Below are 19,562 nucleotides of genomic sequence, written 5' to 3'. Positions count from 1 at the left end.
AGATGGCATGGAGTATGACAATGTTGTGTACTGTTACCAACATTAGAGGCAAGAAAATAATAAATCTGAGTTACACTGTCGGCACAGTGCTACTCACAGTACCAGAAGAGGCCCAACTACATGTAGATCAAGAAAGATCTAGAAGTTTAGAATATGGAGATCTCGAAGTTTAGAATATGGATTGAGTATGAGCCCAAGTTGCAGTGATTTGTATATCTGCAGGTATGTAAGGGGTTAACATCTGTAAGTAAGTAAGACAACCACTGAGTGTAGTTTATAAAAAAAAATCTGGTGCTGCCATCTAGAGGAGGTTCCCGCCTCTTCGTATCAGGAGTGACCAGTGAACAGTGTTAGAAATATAGCTTAGTGAGCAGGTGTAGTTAAACAATATATATACTTAATCTATAAATACTTAATCTTATTTATCTAATCTTCAGTTATAGTTGTAGAAGACTGAACAAACTCATTATTTATAATCGTTACTCAATAAAACAGTATTTGCTTAATTTAAGACTTCGAGTGTTACTGAACATCAATCTTCTGAACGTTCTGTAAGTAAGCAAATGAGTAACAAGATATTACTATATGTAATATAACACGGTACCAGGTCTTGGCTTTGAAAAAACTAACTAGATAAATTAGTAAGAGCTATTCAACTGTAGAAGCTTCGCAGCATTGGATCCTTTGCAGAAAACCACCTCGATGGACCACGCACAAGCTCCACGTCAACTCAAGACGACTGGTAATCTCAATTCTAATTGGAAATTGTTCAAGCAACAATTTCAAATTTACCTAGAAGTTACTGATTCAACCACCGCTGCTGATGATAGGAAGATTGCATTGCTTTTATCAATGGCAGGACAGCAGGCAATTGAAATATGTAATTCATTTCTATACTCTGAAGGTCAGGGCAAAAGCAAATTCGACGTGATACTAAGTAAATTTTAATTTAATGACCACTGCAAAATTCAAACAAATGACATTTTTGAAAGATTCAGATTCAACAAAAGATTACAGAAAACTGAGGAATCGTTTACAAGCTTTGTCACTGATTTAAAGTTACTAGCACAATCTTGTAACTATGCAGCATTGCATGACTCGCTAATCCGTGATCACATTGTGTATGGCATAAATTATGAAAATTTAAGAGGGAGATTATTAAAGCATCAAGATCTTAACGTTACAGCTAGCCATAGAAAAATGCTTAGCACATGAACAAAATAAAAACCAGTACAATGAATGAATACTATAACTGTGGGAAAAGGTGCGAAAATCCACCACGAGGTTGAGTGTGTAAAAATGATGTCGACATCGAAGAAACACATTTGACGGTAGTCATCTTGCACCTGTACACACTCGAACCCTGCACATGTGCACTTCATCAGAAAATGCAAGATGGACGAAAACTGGTCTGCACATGTGCGGAAGTGTCTCGTATCAAAAAGACGACATCATGATGTATCACCCATGTGGAACCGGCCATTTAAAAAGGAAATTTCCAGCTCAAGGCAAACAATGTAGAAAACTGAATCATTATGTATCACAATGTAGATCCTAATTCAAATTTCAAACTCCTAAACAAAAATACAGGAACATCAATGTTCGGAGTGTGGATTCAGCAGAGAAAAAAAAGAGAATTATTTGTCAGAAAAAGACAATTTCTCACTCAAATACATTTCTCGTGGGAATTATAGAAAGATGTGAGGAACCTAAAGCAACGACCAGCAATCCTCATCAAATCAACACTAGCAATGAATGGAACTCTAGTTCAAGTTGACAATTATCCCATAATGTTTAAACTTGACACAGGAGCTTCTGCAAATCTACTGACTACAAATCTACTGTCTACAAATCTACTGTCAAGATTGGATCTCAGTAAGATTCCAGGAGAACCTGAGATGCTTCCAGCTACATGTAGACTGAAGGACTACAATGGTAATCAGATCGCTTCAATAGGATCATGGTGTCTGAAAGTCACCAACAAACAAATTAAGACACTACGATTTGAGATTGTTCCGAATGAAAAATCCTCATTATTAGGCACACAAGCATTGAAAAAAGACTTGCAGCTTGTACAAAGAATATACACAACAACTCAGGATACACCAAGTATGAATGAAGAAATCCAGCAAATCTTACAACAGTACCGTGATGTATTCCGAGGCAGAGGCACATAAATGAATAATAAATAACCTTTTATTGTCACAAGTAGGCTTACATTAACACTGCAATGAAGTTACTGTGAAGAGCCCCTAGTTGCCACATTCTGGCGCCAGTTTGGGTACACAGAGGGTGAATTCAGAATTCTCAGCTGGTACGGGAATTGAACCCGTGCTGCTGACCTTCCTCTGCATCACAAACCAGCTGTCTAGCCCACTGTGTTACTGTTCCAGTATAAAATTTTACTCGGGAAGGATGCCAAGCCAGTTATTCATCAGCCTAGAAGAAATCCTGCTCCTTTGCGAGAGAGGTTAAAACTAGAACTTGACCGACTTCAATAACATATATCTCGAGTCACACAACCGACTGACCAGGTCAGCTCATTGGTTTGCATAAAGAAAACTTCTGGAGACCGTCACATCTGCATTGATCATAAAGACCTCAATAAGAATATACAAAGGGAACACTATCCTATACCAAAGCGCGAAGAAATCACAAGTGAGATGGCGAATGCTCGCATCTTCACAAAGCTCGACGCTTCACAGGGATTTTGGCAAATGCAACTTGAGGACTCGAGCAGATTATTATGTACTTTCAACACTCCCTTTGGATGATTTTGCATCAACCATATGCCGTTTGGAATAATATCAGCATCTGAGATATTCCATAGGATCATGGAACAAATAACAAGGAATTGAAGGTGTGAGGGTGCACATTGACAACATCATGTTGCTATCTTTATTTACAAACCACAAGCAGCGAGTATGTTTCTTGTATTGACCAAATGACCACACAACCAGTATGTTAGTTCAAAAGACAGATTATTAAACACAAGACTTATCTCTATGTGCAATGATATATGCGGCTTTCCATTAAACTACACCGATCAACTAAGATGACCTTTACTTAACTTCTGGGTGACCGCCTCTGTACAGGTAGATAAGACCTTTATCTGAGTCCCCACATGTGTCGGCTGGAAATCGTCAGCTTCATCTCGGCTGTGGCTCGTCTCTCTCCGGTAGCGATTGCAGGTCTTGAACTTGGCTGGTCGTTTTGCTGCAATTATGTGGGCACAGGCCAGTCCCAAAGGAGACAGAAATCATGGGGGCTGTATTGTCTTTTAACTGGCTTGAGTTTTCCCCACCCCTTTTGTGGGCAGTTTCTGGGTCACTGTCAATCAATTCCTCAGGACTCCACCCTCTGATTGGTCACATCCAATCAGGGGCTGCCACATCACTTTTGGGGTGGCCAATCCTGGGAGGGCTCCGAGCAGGAGATCGGTGTCGCCTCATCTGGAAGATGATGCGATGGACCTGATGGTCCCATTGTTACTTTAATCGCCTTGAATGGCCCATTTGCAGGTGTGAATTCCTGCGTAGTTCTGGGCTGCCGTTTGCAAAGATACAAGCTGCAGCTTGTCAGTGACCCAAACCTGACCACAATTCCCATCATTCTTTGCGGGCGGCCATTTTAGATGGCCACAATCCTCATTTGGTCCACAACCAAGGAAGAACACATCAAACACTAAAGAAAAGTATTTGAATGAATCAACGATCCAGCAAAGCGCACATTTGCGCAATCCTCATTGAAATTCTTGGGAGATACCATTTCTTGTCGAGGTTTCAAACCTGATGATACAAAGATAGCAGCAATTCAAAACATGAAAACTCCAGAAGACAAGAAAGCTGTTCTGAGGTTTCTGGGTTTTGTCAATTTTCTGGACAAGTTTATATCAAACCTGTCATCAAGAGCAACTGCATTGATTGAATTGATTTATTGTCACGTACCAAAGTACAGTGAAAGGTATTTTTCTGCGGCCGAGGGAACATTCACATTACGTTCATAGTAGACAAAAGAATAATCAACAGAGAACATTGACAAATGATACATCGACAAACAGTGATTGGTTACAGTGAAGAACAAGGGGCCAAACAAAGCAAATACATGAGCAAGAGCAGCATAGGGCATCGTAAATAGTGTTCTTACAGGGAACAGATCAGTCCAAGAGGGAGTCACTGAGGAGTCTTGTAGTTGTCGGGAAGAAGCTGTTCCTATGTCAGGATGTGCGGGTCTTCAGACTTCTCTACCTTCTGCCTGATGGAAGGGTCTGGAAGAAAGCAATACCTGGGTGGGAGGGGTCTCTGAGAATGCTGCCTGCCTTCCTGAGGCAGTGGGAGGTATATACAGAATCAATGTGGGGGTGGCAAGCTTGTGTGATGCGTTGGACTGAGTTCACCACACTGCAGTTTCTTGCGATCTTGAGAAATTTAGAATTTTAATCAGAAAATCAACTACTTTTGAATGGACGCAGAGTCATCCGAAGGAGTGGGCAGATCTAAAACAACTGAAAAGAGCAACTAAAATATCCACTGATGCAAGTCAGGATGGAATAGGCGCGGTTCTTTTACAACAAGATGAACATTCTGATTGGATTCCTATAGCATATGCTTCAAGAGCTATGACAGCAACTGAATGCAGATACGCACAAATTGAGAAGGAATGTCTAGGATTATTGACAGGAATACTCAAATTCCATGACTATGTCTATGGACTTCCAACCTTCATTGTGGAGAAGGATCACAGGCCGAAAGGTCCACATCATACCACAAAGTTTTTGATCCAAAATTTTACAGAAAATTCACGACGGACACCTCTGTATCGAAGAAGAGCAAGACGGGCAGTCTTCTGGCCAGGAATAAACAGGGATATCACTTTTTGAGAAACTGTATGGAAATTTAATCTTTGAAATCTTTGCATCGCTTTAGAAAGTGAACTTTTTTGTTTTGCTTGGGCACATAAATCGATATCTCTGGAAAGGGAATTAATAAGACCTTTAATATTTTTATTTTCAGCTAGCTCACAAATGGGAGATGGATGCACAAGAGCCCAGATTTGTAGAAATGCAGAGTTCTTGGGAGGGCTGGGTGAGAGTACAGGGATAGAATTAATTTCAACACTGGATGGGAATTTTTAAAATTGAGATATTGAATTGGGAACCAATGTAGGTCAGCAAATACAAAGATGACCAGTGATAGGGATTGGGTGTGGGTTAGGATACATACAGAGTATTGGGTGAGCTCAGGTTTATGGGGGTAGAAGATAGAGAACAGGCCTGGAGAACATTGATATCGTCCTAGAAGTGAAATAATCAGCTCAGTCCTGTGGCTCTCGTATAAGTTATAACAATGCTCCATCGTTGGATATTTTTAGGCTGTTTTGTTGGTCCCTCTAGGAATCCAGAGCTAAGGGGAGTAGGCAGGAAATGGAGTTGAAGCCACACACCAGCGATGATCATATAGAATGGCAAAGCAAACACATCAGGCCGTATAGTCTACTCTTGCTCCTATGTTCTTCAGTCATTATCATTTGTGATATTGTTTTAATTCCATGAAGTTGCTGCCAATATCCTCCTGAATGGTGGATATACTAGGAAAGCAGCATTGATGAGTTGCTACAGTACAAGTTAGAGTTAGGACATAATGAAACCACGGTAGGCAAGAAGTGGAGGATGGATATTCAGGGTAGTAGGCGATGATCAAAAACATCTTGTATTTGCATACTGCCTTTCATGACCGCAAGTTCCAAATTACTTGACAGCCAATGAAACAATTTTGAAGTGCGGTCTCACTAACAATGTGATAATGACCAGATCATCTGTTTTTGAGATGTGAAGTGACTGATAAATACTGAAGTGAGGGATAAACATTGGTCCAGAAATTGGGAGTAACTCTTCTGACCTTCCTCTAAATAGCACATGGGATTTCTTTCTGTCTACCTGAGAGGATGGGGTAGGCAGAACTTTTGTTTAATACCTCATCTAAAAGATGACACCTCTGACAATGCATCAGGTTCTCTTCCTAACTGCAGACAAGCGCCACCAACTGAGCCACGGCTGGCATATCCAGACAAACCTCTTTGTGTTGGTATTGAGTTTCATTTCCAAATATCAGAGTCACCGAGGATGATACTCGAGAGCAGAGAAAGTTACGACTCCAGTCTAAAGCAAGGGAACACATCTAAAGTAGGGAATTCATCAGCATCATCGTTTTGGTTCACTGATATCATAAGTCACCAGCACTTGAGAGGAGAGGAGGCTGGTATTTGCTTAAGTGACCAATTCAGGCACATCAACAAATATGGCCCTGAGAATAGAGTGGGCCGCCTCCTTGGACTGCAGTGATGACGAGTGGCTTACCAGGCCATTACAGAGGGCATGCAAGAACCAATCTTAAGAACTTCCTGCAATAGTTTCTCTAATCAATTGTTCTCCATTACAACTGGAAATCCCCAGTTGACCTACCCCTCCTAATTCTCATTAAATATTGCCCTTTAAACACAGTGCCATGTTTTACATGTATGGTCACCACTTCCAGCTCAACCTCACCACCACTTTCAGGAAAATTGATTGGGACTCTCAGCAGCATTATTGAGCGAGTAGAATGGACATCTACCCAGTACTCATGTTGTCAAACTGCTTATCTAGATCATAGAATTTACAGTGCAGAATAGGCTATTTAGCCCATTGAGTCTGTACTGGCCCTTGAAAAGAGCACCCCACCCAGACCCACACCTCCACCCTATCCCCACCTATCCTTTTATGGACACTAAGGGTAATTTAGCACAGTCAATCCACCTAACCTGCACAACTTAGGACTGTGGGAGGAAACCGAAGCACTGAGAGGAAACCAAAGCACCCGGAGGAACCCACGCTGACACGAAGAGAACGTACAAACTCTGCACAGACAGTGGTCCAAGCAGGGAATCAAACCTGGGACCCTGGAGCAGTGAAGCAACTGCACTAGCCACTGTGTCACCGTGCAGTTTCCTCCAATTAAATATCGGGAAGACCTAAGCTCTTGGCTTTGACCCCTGCTATAAATGTAGCTCAATTGACACCAATTCCATTCACTGCTACTTAGCCACCAACTGAAACTGAACTAGACTGTACCCTACTTTGATATTTTAATTGACCGTGGCCCTACAGCCTCTCCATTATAAGGGCTACCTACTTCCATTATTAAACATCGTCTTTGATTCAGCTTCTCTATGCTTTTTCACATCTCATGACTATTTCTGCGGTATCCATAACACGGAATCCCAATGGAAATTGCTCGCTGAGCCCCAAATGGACCTCAAAAAGGGCCATAGAGGTAGCTCATGGGAATGTGCGGAACAGGGCATGCAAGTGTTGCAGGGAATGAAGGTCCTCAGTCTGACCATGCACCCTCTCGGAGAGTTTCACCCTCCAACCAGGTGATCCCAGGCCCAGAACGGCTACCCGCTGAGATTTGGACCATCCACCCCAGGCCCAGGGGCTGAATGGGACCCTGCCCCCAATCCAGATGAGACAGACCCCAAACTCACAGGGTGAAATTCTCCCATCGGGAGACTAAGTGCCGACGCTGGAGTGAAAACCGGAGTGTTTCACTCCGGCATTGGAGGCCGCTCCTCTCCCCCTATTCTTCCACCCCCAGGGGGCTAGGAGCGGCGCCGCGTCTATTACGTGTGCCGGGCCTTGGCGCCGCATGAAAGCGGCACCGTGTAAATTATGCGGCTGGCGTCGCGTAACCGACATCACCCGCGCATGCGCAGGTTGGCCGGCCTTCCCGCGGGCGCCCTGCAAGACATGGAGGATTGATCTTGTGGGGCGGCGGAAGAAAAGAGTGCGTCCTTTAGAGACGCCGGCCCGCCGATCGGTGAGCACCGATCACGGGCCAGACCCCTACTGAGCTCGATCTGGTGCTCGATCCTCCCTCCCCCCCGCACCCAACAGGCCGCACACGCAGCGTTCGCGTGCTGTTCACGCCGGCAGCGACCAGGTGTGGTTGGCGCCAGCGTGAACCCGTCGGATTGGGCAGGCCACTCGGCCCATCCGGGCCGGAGAATTGCCGCTCGTCTGCTACAAACGGCGAGCCGCGATTCTCCGAGCGGCCTGCCGTGAAACGCGGCACGCCATTTTGGGGGGGGTGGGAGAATCGCATGCGGGTGCCAGGGCGGCGTTCCAGGAATCGCCCGGCGCTCCCGCGATTCTCCCACCCGGCGTGGGGGTCGGAGAATTGCGTCCACAATGTAAATACATGTGCATAGATATTGGGTGAAGCATACGGAGTATACTGCGACATCAGTAGACAATATGGATAGAGAGATCAGTTCAGTACATAAGGCGGTCATTCAGGAGTCATGTACAGCGGGGATGAAGCTGTTTTTGAACCTGTTAGTGCATGTTCTCAGACTTCTGTATCTCCTGTCCGATGGAAGAGAGAATAACCCGGGTGCGGGAGGTCTTTGATTATGCTGCCCACTTTACCAAGGAAGCGGGAGCTGGAGACAGAGCCAATGAATGGGAGGCGGGTTTGCGTGATGGACTGTGCTGTGTTCACGGCTCTTGTAGTTTCTTCTGGTCTTTTTGCGCAACTGTGATGCAGCCACATAGAATGCTTTCTATGGTGCATCTGTAAAAATTGGTAAGAGTCAATGTGGATATGCTGCATTTCCTTAGTTTCCTGAGGTAAAGGAGCTGTTGTGCTTTCTTGGTCGCAGCATCGACTTGGGTAGACCAGGACAGATTGTTACTGATGTGTACACCTAGGAATTTGAAACTGTCAACCATCTCTATCTCGGTCCCACTGATGCAGACAGGGGGTGCATACGACACTTCACTTTCTGAAGTCGTAAACCAGCTCCTTCATTTGCTGACATTGAGGGAGAGATTGTTGTTGTTACCCATGCCACTAGTTCTTCCTCTCCCTCCTGTGCTGTGTCTCCTCATTGTTTGAGATCCGACCCACTACGGTCATGTTCAGCAAACCTTATGTCCCCTTTATCCTATTCATGTCTGTTAATCAATCCTATGCTAATATATTACCCTTAAATCCAAGAACCTGTCTTTTGTGTTTATCTTTTCTGTAGCACCTTACTGAATGCCTTTTGGAATCCAAGAAGACTACATCAACTGGTTACCCTTTATCTATTATTTACTTCCTGAAAAAAATCATGACAATTTCATTAAACACCATTTCCCTTATGTAATATAATGCTGACTTTGTCTGATCATACTCTGGTTTTTCTTTTTTTGTTAAATAAAATTTGAGTACCCAATTTTCTTTTTCAATTAAGGGGCAATTTAGAGTCCCAATTCACTTACCCTGCACAGCTTTGGGTTGTGGGGGTGAGACCCACGCAGACACGGGGAGAAAGTGCAAACTCCACACGGACAGTGACTTGGGGCCGAGATCGAATCCGGGTCCTCAGCGCCATGATGCAGTAGTGCTAGCCACCGTGTCACCCCTGGTTTTCCAAGTGCATTGATACGACTCCTTTAATATGTGCCAGAACTTTGCTGACAACTGATGTCATGCAAATTAACTAGCAGTTTCCTGTTTTCTCTCTCCTTCCTTTCTTGAATAAAAGTCTCACGTTCTCACTAATACATAATCTGCTGGAACTGTTCTAGAATTTAAGAAATTTTAGAAAATCCAAGCCAGCGTATCCATTATCTCTGCAGCTCCCTCTTTTAGAATCCTGGACTATAGGCCACCGGTTCCTGGTGATTTGTTGGATTTCAGTCCCTTAAGTTTCTCCAGTACTTTATTTCTCTAGTACTTTAATTTCCTCAATCTTTCGCCAAGACATATTACCCTTTATTTCTAGTATATAACATGTGCCTTCTACTGTGAAGACAGACTCAAAATATTTGATCACTGTCTCTGCCATTTCCTCATTCTCCATTATACTTTTCCTGACTCTGCTCCTTGGGAAGCAATGTTTGTTTTTTCATTTTCATAATGGAATTCATTAAATAGGAATCACTGAGAAACCCCTCCACTGTTTGGAAACATACCTAGCACAAGGGATGGTGGTTATGGTAAAAACTCTTGCAATATTTTTCTATTCCTGGCTATTTTTCTCTCAATCTATTCTTTTCCCAATCAACTTTTAATGAGCCATTGGTTTCTAAAACGTCCTGATAGAGTTTTGATTTATTGATTTATTCCTAGTTTTAAGTGCTAATTGAATGATTGTAACAGAGAGGTAAAAATTATTAGCACTGTCTTGACTGTGAAAATCCAGTCATTGTTTCACATAATGAATTAGACTGTGGGAATCCAAACATTGTTTCAGTCAATGTTTCACATGATGGAATTCCAGTGTATTCAGCAATAAGAATGTATCAACTAATCAGTTACAGCAAGGTCTCTGGGCCAGACTGTGATGTGAGAAACATATCCGGTAATTTTCCTAAGACTGTGCATGCAGATGCTGAGCTAGTTTTGATAGGCACCAGTCAATCTTAAGTAATGTCCAATATTTGATTAATAAATCATCCTGTAAATAACTGACATCCATTTGAGCAAACCAGGAGGTCTCAGCTGGAATTAGAAACTAGTGAGAGTTAATGAGTTCCCTTAAAAGTGGTACCTCGTGGTCAAGGTCTTCTCCCGGAATTCTTGAATAATCTATCTGTTTGTTTGTGTTTAAAGTGATTTCTTTATGTGTTAATGTTTTAGACTTTTTTGCCATGAATTTGACCCTTTTATGTAACGTTTTATATTTCATTTCTAAAGTTTTGATTCAGTTCTTACTTAACCAAGTGTATTCAAGTGAGAGATGGGATACACTGCACTTGACGTTGGCGGGGAGGATCCAAGTGGTGAAAATGAATATTCTGCCGAGGCTCTTGTTTATTTTTCAGGCTCTCCCAATGTTTACAGCAAAGGCCTTTCTTTGGAAATTGGACACTATCATTTTGAGGGTCAGGAGGACCTGCCACAGAGGCAGCAGGAGTTTTTCCCTTGATCAACCACCCCCCCCCCCCCCCCCCCCCCCCCCCAACCACCCCCGGTTACAAACAGGTCTTATGTGTGACCATTATCTTTATGGAGGCAAAGTGTATATCTTTATAGAGGCAAAGTGTAGCAGGGTATATGTGCAACCAACATTAGCCAGAAATAAGGGGAACTTGACTGAAATCTACATAAGTACATGGAATATTTTTTTACAAAGTAGATTAAACAGAGATTCTCATTTATGTAGATTATGGGGCTGGTTTAGCACAGGGCTAAATCGCTGGCTTTGAAAGCAGACCAAGGCAGGCCAGCAGCACGGTTCAATTCCTGTATCAGCCTCCCCGAACAGGCACTGGAATGTGGCGACTAGGGGCTTTTCACAGTAACTTCATTTGAAGCCTACTTGTGACAATACGCGATTTTCATTTCATTTTCATGATTAAATAGGAATCACTGAGAAAACCCTCTGCTGTTTGGAAACATGCCTAGCACAATCGATGGTGGTTATGGTTGTTAGAGGTCAACCATCTCAGTCCTAGGACATCACTACAGGAGTTCCTCAGGGTAATGTCCTAGACCCAATCATCTTCAGCTGCTTCATTAATGACTTTCCCTCCATCATAAAGTCAGAAGTGGATGTTCGCTGCTGATTGCAGTGTTCAGCACCATTCACAACTCCTCGGATACTAAAACAGTTTGTGGCCATATGCAGCAAGAACTAGACAACATTCAGACTTGGCCTGATAAGTGGCAAGTAACATTCATGACACAAGTGTCAGGCGATGATCATCTCAATAAGAGAAAATCCAAACATCCCACCTTGACATTCAATAACATTACCATCACTGAATTCCCCGCTATCCTAGGGGTTACCATTGACCAGAAACTAAATTGGATCAGCCATGTAAATACTGTGGCTATAGGAGCATGTCAGAGGCTGAAGATTCTGCAAAGAATAACTCACCTCCTGAATACCCAAAACCTATCCCCACCCATCTACAAGGCACAAGTCAGGAGTGCAATGGAATACTCTCTGTCTGCCTAGATGAGTGCAACTCCAACAATATTCGAGAAGCTCAACACGATCCAGGACAAAGCAGCCCAATTGATTGCACCCTATCCACCATCTTCAACATCTACTCTCTCCACCACTCATGCACAGTGGCAGCAGTGTCTGCCATCTACAAGATGCATTGCAGCAATTCACTGAGGCTCCTTCATAAGCACCTTCCAAATCCATTTGCAAGGTCCCCTCCAAGCTACACATCATTCTGACTTGGATCCATATCACCATTCCTTCATTGCGACTGGGTCAAAATCCTGGAACTCACTCCCTAACAGCAGTGTGTGTGTACCTACATGGACCATAGTGGCTCACGAAGGTGGCTCAAGAAGGTGACTCACTATCACCTTCTCAAGGGCAAGTAGGATTGGGCAAGAAATGTTACCCTAGCCAGCAATGCGCACATCCTATGAAATAATTTTTTTCTTTTTTTTCACGCCCAGGGTCATGTTAATTTCTAAATGTCAAAATTGGATCACATTGTAATATAGTTGGGGAAGTGCTGTGCTAGACTGTGCCAATTTCTCATAACAAAGAATCTAAGAGAGGATTTGCAATCTATATAGTTAGACATTCTGAATTCCCCCTCTGGGTACCCGAACAGGCGCCGTAATGGGGCGACTAGGGAATTTTCACAGTAACTTTGTTGCAATGTAAACCTACTTGTGACAATAAAGATTATAATAAAATAAAATCTTTGGGTAATCGTGCATAATACTGCATTTGTGCAAAGCAAGCAGTACTCATTGCACAACTGTTCAAGCAAGAAGATTCCCACTTTCGAATTCAATCAGATGCAGGCTTTCGAAATTCTCTTAATTTCCAGCAGCTTTTGTACCACCAATGTATAGTGAAAATAATGTAAGTGAGAGGAGCAAACTGGAAAGTGGGAGAATTCTCCTTGGCTAGCTGGATCGCAGAGACCGGCAGCCGTAATATCCCGGAAACCATTCTATTCAATTTCTAGTTAATGCGGGGCGGGGAGGGAGCCGGTGGGAATACAAGACTGAGCAAAACCGCCCAGCTTGGTGAGAGACTGCGGATTGGGCGGTGCACTCTGGAAGATGTAGTTCATTCCGCGGCGGGGGCGGCGGCAAGGCATTGTTGTGGGCGGGAGGCGGGGACTACCACTCCCAGCGGGCACCGCGCCTCCCGCATTACCTCACCCGCCGCAGTGTCACGTGACGCGGCAGGCTGGCCAGCTTCAGTCGGGTGGTGGCGGTGCTGTGCTCGGTCGGCGCGGAGAAGCAGCTGCACCCGGGTGGGCTGTGGCGCATTGGCAATCGCTCACCATGTCCGAAGGAGGCGGTGGGGAGGACAGCACGACCGGCCTGGAGGTGACCGTTCAAAATGTGGCCGATGTGTCGCTCCTGCAGAAGCACATCCGCAAGCTGGTGCCGCTGCTGCTGGAAGATGGCGGCGAGGCGCCGGCCGCCCTGGAGACGGCCTTCGAGGAGAAGAGCGCGGTGGAGCAGATGAAGAAATTCCTCTCCGACCCTCAGATGCACACGGTGCTGGTGGAGAGGACCACCCTGAAAGGTTAGTCGGCGTCGCGCCCCGCTGTGCATCGCTGTGTGTGTGTGCGCTTTGTCTCCGGGAAAGCCGGCCACACCCAGTCGGCTGCTGAAGAAAAAGCCCCTCCGCCAAGGGAAGGGGGAACCTGGTTGGGTCCATCGAAGACTCAGTGAGAAATGACAGGGAGAATCTAAAAGAAGAAGGGGCGTGGGTGGGGATGTGCTTCTGCAGGAGGGACTAAAGTTTGTCGATACAAGGGGCCCTGGACAGCTCCCGAGCGCAGCTGCAAGATTTCTCCTTGGGGCGGATCCCTCATTCCTGAATCCTGCAACACAACACATACAAAATAGATCGGATACTGGACACCTGAAATTAAACACAGAATAAACTAGAAGCACTCAGCAGGTCTGGCAGCCACCGTGGGACAATAAAACTCCAGAAATTTGACGTTTCAGGCCCCTCATTCCCCAAATTGCAAGTCATGTATTTTAATTTGGACAACGTCTGATCCTCCACGTCCCCATATTTTTGAATGATAATTTTAGGGACATTAGGTTGAATTTGCGTTTAGAAGTAGTAATTAATGCTGTTATGATATTGCGGATGAGTAACGTTATTGCGATTTGATGAATGTGATTCCCCTAATGAATTACATCTGCTAATTTAGTATATCGATGGATATTTGTTTTTCCACCACAACTACTCAGGTGGATCAGCGCATACCATTTTCTGCATTTCCAGCAGGCGCATTGATGTTAGCTTTATATTAATCAGAGTTAACTTTTAAAACAGGAATTGTAACCTCTCCTCCATTGTGTACAGGTCTGTTAAGTATATACATGACCCTAATTAATCATAAATATATTTGCAAATTTTAAAATATCAGAGCAAGAACACTGGACTGAAGTGGAAGGTAGATGTGAAGTTGGGGCAGTGCATTTGGTCAAAATGATAAATTGTTAGCATCGTTCAGAAGGAACTGTTGAATTAGTTTTGTGTAAATGTGTTATCGTTGTGTAAATGTGTTATGGTGTGTATCAGAATTAAATTATATCTTTATTAAGGATTTATGTATTAAATGCTCCCTTGTAATTTGTCAAATTATCAGCAACGTTTGGGTCATGATTCATCTGTGTTGCAGTGTTCATGAACTGGATCTATGCTTAGTCCTCAACTGTCATTTAAAATATGAAGCCCCAATCATAAATGGGCAGTATAATATTTTCAGTGATTTCACTGAAAATTATTGCCTTAATTTCTTTTTCTACATATATTTTATCTAGACTTGCATGGGAAGGGACTTAAACTTATGTAGATTTTAGTTTTTTTGAGGGGGACGAGTAGCAACACCATTTCTTTAAATTTTTTGGATGTCTGTGGAAAGCAACACTGTTAGTCAAATGTTTTTTTTATATTTATTTATTCTCCTTTTTCGCATTTTCTCAAATTTACACTCAAACAATAATCAGTAATAAACAATCAGTTGTACTCACTCTTGTCTAGATTCAGATTGTACCCCGAGAAAAACCAAAACATTGGAAACAGCTCCAGTATTCCCCCTATCGACACACTCTGTTCCGACACATATAACAGCAAGTCATCGGCATATAAGGGCGCTCTATCTCTTCTCTCTCTCTCTCTCTCTCTCTCTCCCCCCCCCCCCCCCCCCGCCCCGCACTATTCCTTTCCATACCCCCGAACTTCTTAATGTGATGGCCAACAGCTCAATCGCGAGTGCAAACAGCAGGGGGGGACATAGGACATCTCTGCCTAGTCCCACGGTGGAGAGAAAAGTATCTCGAGCTGATGTTGTTTTTGCGGACACTCACCCTCAGCTCCTTGTACAGTAGCTTTACCCAATTCACAAATCTTGGTCCAATTCCAAACCGCTCCAGCACTGCCGTCAAGTACCCCATTCCACCCGGCCGAACGCCTTCTCAGCGTCCAATGCCACAACCACCTCAGTTTCCTTCCCCTCTGCCGATGCCAAAACGACGTCCGATACCCTTCCAATGTTTGAAAAGAGTTGCCTCCCTTTCACAAACCCTGTCTGATATTGACCTATCACCTTCGGGAGGCACTCCTCCCCGCCAGTACCTTCGCCAATATGGCCTGTACGACCCACACTCCGACGGATCCTTATCTTTTTTTTAGCAACAGGGAAATCGATGCCTGCCCCAAGGTTTCTGGCAATGCCCCCTTCTCTCTATAGCCTCTTCAAACATCCCCATCATAGGGGTGCCAGCTTATCCTTGAATTTTTTATAATATTCCACTGGAAACCCATCTGGCCCTGCCACCTTCCCCGACTGCATCCTCCCAATCGCATCCTTTATCTCCTGCTCCACTATCGCTCCTTCTAATGTAGCCCTGTCCCCCTACCCTAACCTCGGGTACTCCAAACCATCTAGAAATTCCTGCATCTCATGGTCTCCCCCAGGTGGCTCCGACCTGTACAACCTCTCATAAAATGCCTCAAAAACCTTGTTAATCAGATCCGGCGCCACCACCAACTTCCCTGCCCTATCCCTCACCTGCACAATTTCCCTTGCCGCTGCTTCCCTCCGGTGCTGACCTGCCCCCCTTGCTCGTCTCAGTTGGCGCACCGCCTTCCTGGTTGATAGTCGGTCAAAGCTCGCCTGTAATTCCTTCCTCTTTTCCAACATTGCTGAGTCCCCATCATCTGCATAACTCCTATCTACCCCCAACATCTCATCTATTACCCTCTGCCACTCTAACCTCTCCTCTTTGTCCACCCTGGCCTTAAACAAGATTACTCCCCCCCCCCCCCCCCCCCCCCCCAACCCCCACCACTGCCTTTAGAGCCTCCCAGATGACCACCTTCGACACCACACCCGTACAGTTGAAACCTACATATTCCTTAATTACCTTTTCAATTTTGTCACAGAAGTTAATCAAATGTTGATCAAACTTCTTATTGTGCAGATACAATATAGGCGGTTTTAAAATATTCTCCAGGATCCTAAATGTCTTGGAATTTTATTTTGTCTGTCTTTTTCCATTTGTTAGTTCTCTTTCTGGTCGAAGAGGCAGCCTTTCTATTGGGGCGTTGTCAGTGCAGATCTTTAACTGGCTATCGGATAAGATATGAAAGCTGCTGTGGGCAGCCTTTTGTCTACAAAAGCATTAATTCTGTCCTTCAAATTGTATATGACGTGGCTCAGTATGAAATATGTGCTTTTGTACCATTTGGAAAAAACATCTGAGACAATTAACGAACTCTGAAATTTTACCATAGAAATTTTTTCACAAAATCATAGAATCCCGAGAGTGCAAAGGGAGGCCATTCAGCCCATCAAGTCTGCACTGACTTTCCGAAAGAGCACCCCACCCACGTCCACTTCCCTACCCAGGTCCACTTCCCTGCTCTATCACCGTAACTGCCAAACCTGCACATCTTGGACTGGGAGGAACTGGAGAACCTGGAGGAAGCCCCCACAGGCATGGGAGAACAGTCACCCGGGACCAGAATAAAACCTGGGATCCTGGTGCTGTGAGGCAGCAGTACTGTGTTCATAGATGCATAGAATTTACAGTGCAGAAGGTGGCCATTTGGCCCATCGAGTCTGCATCGGCCCTTGGAAAGAGCACCCTACCTAAGCCCATTCCTCCCCACCCTATCTCTGAAACCCCACCTAACCATTTGTGGACACTTGGGGACAATTTAGCATGGCCAATCCACCTGATCTGCACATCTTTGGACTGTGGGAGGATACCCACGCAAACACGGGAAGGATGTGCAGACACCGCACAGACATTGACCGAAACCGGGAATCAAACCTGGGACTCTGGGGCTGTGAAGCAACTGTGCTGCCCGTGTTGCCGATTAGTGTTTTTAAGCAAATTACCTGATTGTTTAATCTTTAGATGCCATCAGATTTTATTTTAACAATTGTTTACTTTACAGAGGATGTTGGAGATGAAGGGGAAGAAGAGAAAGAGCACATTGCTTACAACATTAACACTGATATTCATTATGGACTTAAATCTAACAGGTACTGAGTTTTGGAATTATAATCATTAGCACAGATTAGTCTTGGCCAAATTTACAGTGCCTTTTGGATCTATTCATTTGCATAAGTATTTAATGCATTCACTGTCACAAACCTATTTGCTTTGAATAACATGTAATACATTTATGTGTATTTGAAAAGATTTACTGTTTTGATATGGAATATACTGTTCTGGTGTGTTGCAATTAATTATGAAGTTGTGTTTGTGCCCTACTTGCATACTAATTTGACAATAAGATTAATCTGTTTTTTTGAAAACTAATCTCTTGCGTATGTTTCTTTGAGCTTGAATTTTTTTGTGCATAATTTAGTTATGTTTCAATTTCAAAAATATTTCTGTTTCTAGTTTGGCGTTCATAAAACGTACTCCAGTTATTGATGCAGATAAACCAATTTCATCTCAGCTGCGTGTTATCACACTAAGTGAAGACTCTCCATATGAAACATTGCATTCAATCATTAGCAATGCTGTGGCTCCATTCTTCAAGTCGTACATTAGAGAGTCTGGCAAGGCGGACAGGTACTTTTTTTTAACGTGCCAATATATTCTACGTTTATATGCCACATCTCGGGTCTCTCAAATATATTTTATTCCCTAACTTTTAGAATGTCATGGGTATATGTTAACTCTAAACTACAAATTAACTGCAGACTATCACTAACTAATCTTCCAGCTTGAAAGTTATTGTGTGATGACTATAAAGAGCATCAAAATGTACGCTATCAAATGCTGCTAGCAAAACTGCCACCACCATCACAACAATAAAATGTCTTGATCAACCAAGAGTAATCAAATAGGGGGTAATGATGACCTTTGAGTCTAGCTCTTGATTTAATTTCTTCTATTTCCCTTTACCTGCCAGAGTACCTTCTCCTTAATTTAAATTGGGCCTTGCTTATCCTATCATCTTGCCCATCACCCCTACTCTGAGGTATCTGCAGGATTGCTCTCAGTGAAAGGTTTTAAGAGAGTCCTTAGCAGATTTTGGGGTGGTTGCAATGGGTTCCATAAGTGAATTCTTGAGATCAGTGATGCCATTTGCCCCTGTAAGTGATTTAAATTCCTTTTTTAGCAGGAATTGACTGCCAATGCCCTATATCTAACTAGCTGATAATGAAACCTAGGGCTGTAAGTCATTTGTTGACTCTTGCACAAAACCTCAGTCTCAATATTTGGTGCAGTGAAGCTTAATATGAAGCAAAAAGCTGTTTTATTTCACAATAATCTGTGCATATAAACCCACAATTATGAGCAAACCTGATTAGATCAATACAGCCAATCGTTGTATGCTAATATGGCCCTTTGAGTAATACAAGTTGAGCAAAGTCTGTCCAATTTTAGTTTCTTAAAGTCTGACAAGCTGTCAAGGGGCATCTTCAGGTAGTCTGTATCCTCTGTTTTGTTGCAACTGGATCTCGAAAGGAGCATGGGGCTGGTTTAGCACATTGGGCTAAACAGCTGCCTTGTAATGCAGAACCAGGCCAGCAGCACTGGTTCAATTCCTGTACTGGCCTCCCCGAACAGGCGCCGGAATGTGGCGACTAGGGGCTCTTCACAGTAACTTCATTGAACCCTACTTGTGACAATAGGCGATTATTATTATCATGTATTCTTACATGAAGTATATATTTTCTGTTTTCAATGCTTTTGTTTCCATCAAATGATTATTTACTCTGCTTTATCAGGGATGGTGACAAAATGGCACCATCTGTTGAAAAGAAGATTGCAGAGCTAGAAATGGGGCTTCTACATCTGCAGCAGAATATTGAGATCCCAGAGATCAGCCTCCCAATCCATCCCGTCATAACCAACTTAGCCAAGCAGTGCTATGAACGTGGAGAGAAACCTAAAGTCACAGACTTTGGTGATAAAGTAGAGGATCCAACCTTCCTCAACCAACTGCAGTCTGGTGTAAACCGTTGGATTAGAGAAATCCAGAAGGTGAGAGTTGATTAACATTTGCTATGCACGATGCTTTACAGATACGAGACCATTAAAACTATA

The 19,562-nt window shown here is 43.7% G+C and overlaps 1 protein-coding gene across 3 annotated transcripts in view; it reads left to right on the top strand.

Annotated features, from left to right (window-relative positions):
* The first annotated feature begins 13,209 nt into the window (after positions 1-13,209).
* Positions 13,210-19,562, top strand: part of dync1h1 (dynein, cytoplasmic 1, heavy chain 1) — a 140,420-nt gene continuing 134,067 nt past the window's right edge. For 2 of the 3 annotated variants that reach the window (XM_038776742.1, XM_038776726.1), the window contains exons 1-4: positions 13,302-13,548; positions 17,452-17,539; positions 17,904-18,077; positions 19,244-19,499. In XM_038776742.1, the coding sequence (XP_038632670.1) occupies positions 13,302-13,548; positions 17,452-17,539; positions 17,904-18,077; positions 19,244-19,499 (765 nt within the window). Of the gene's footprint in view, positions 13,549-17,451; positions 17,540-17,903; positions 18,078-19,243; positions 19,500-19,562 lie in introns of all 3 variants that reach the window. The other variant, XM_038776735.1, reaches the window with a different exon arrangement.

Source organism: Scyliorhinus canicula, chromosome 2 (genome assembly GCF_902713615.1).
Source record: "Scyliorhinus canicula chromosome 2, sScyCan1.1, whole genome shotgun sequence".
Lineage (NCBI taxonomy): Eukaryota > Metazoa > Chordata > Chondrichthyes > Carcharhiniformes > Scyliorhinidae > Scyliorhinus > Scyliorhinus canicula.
Note: the sequence above shows the minus strand (reverse complement) of the source record. Positions and strands in the feature narration are given on the sequence as shown.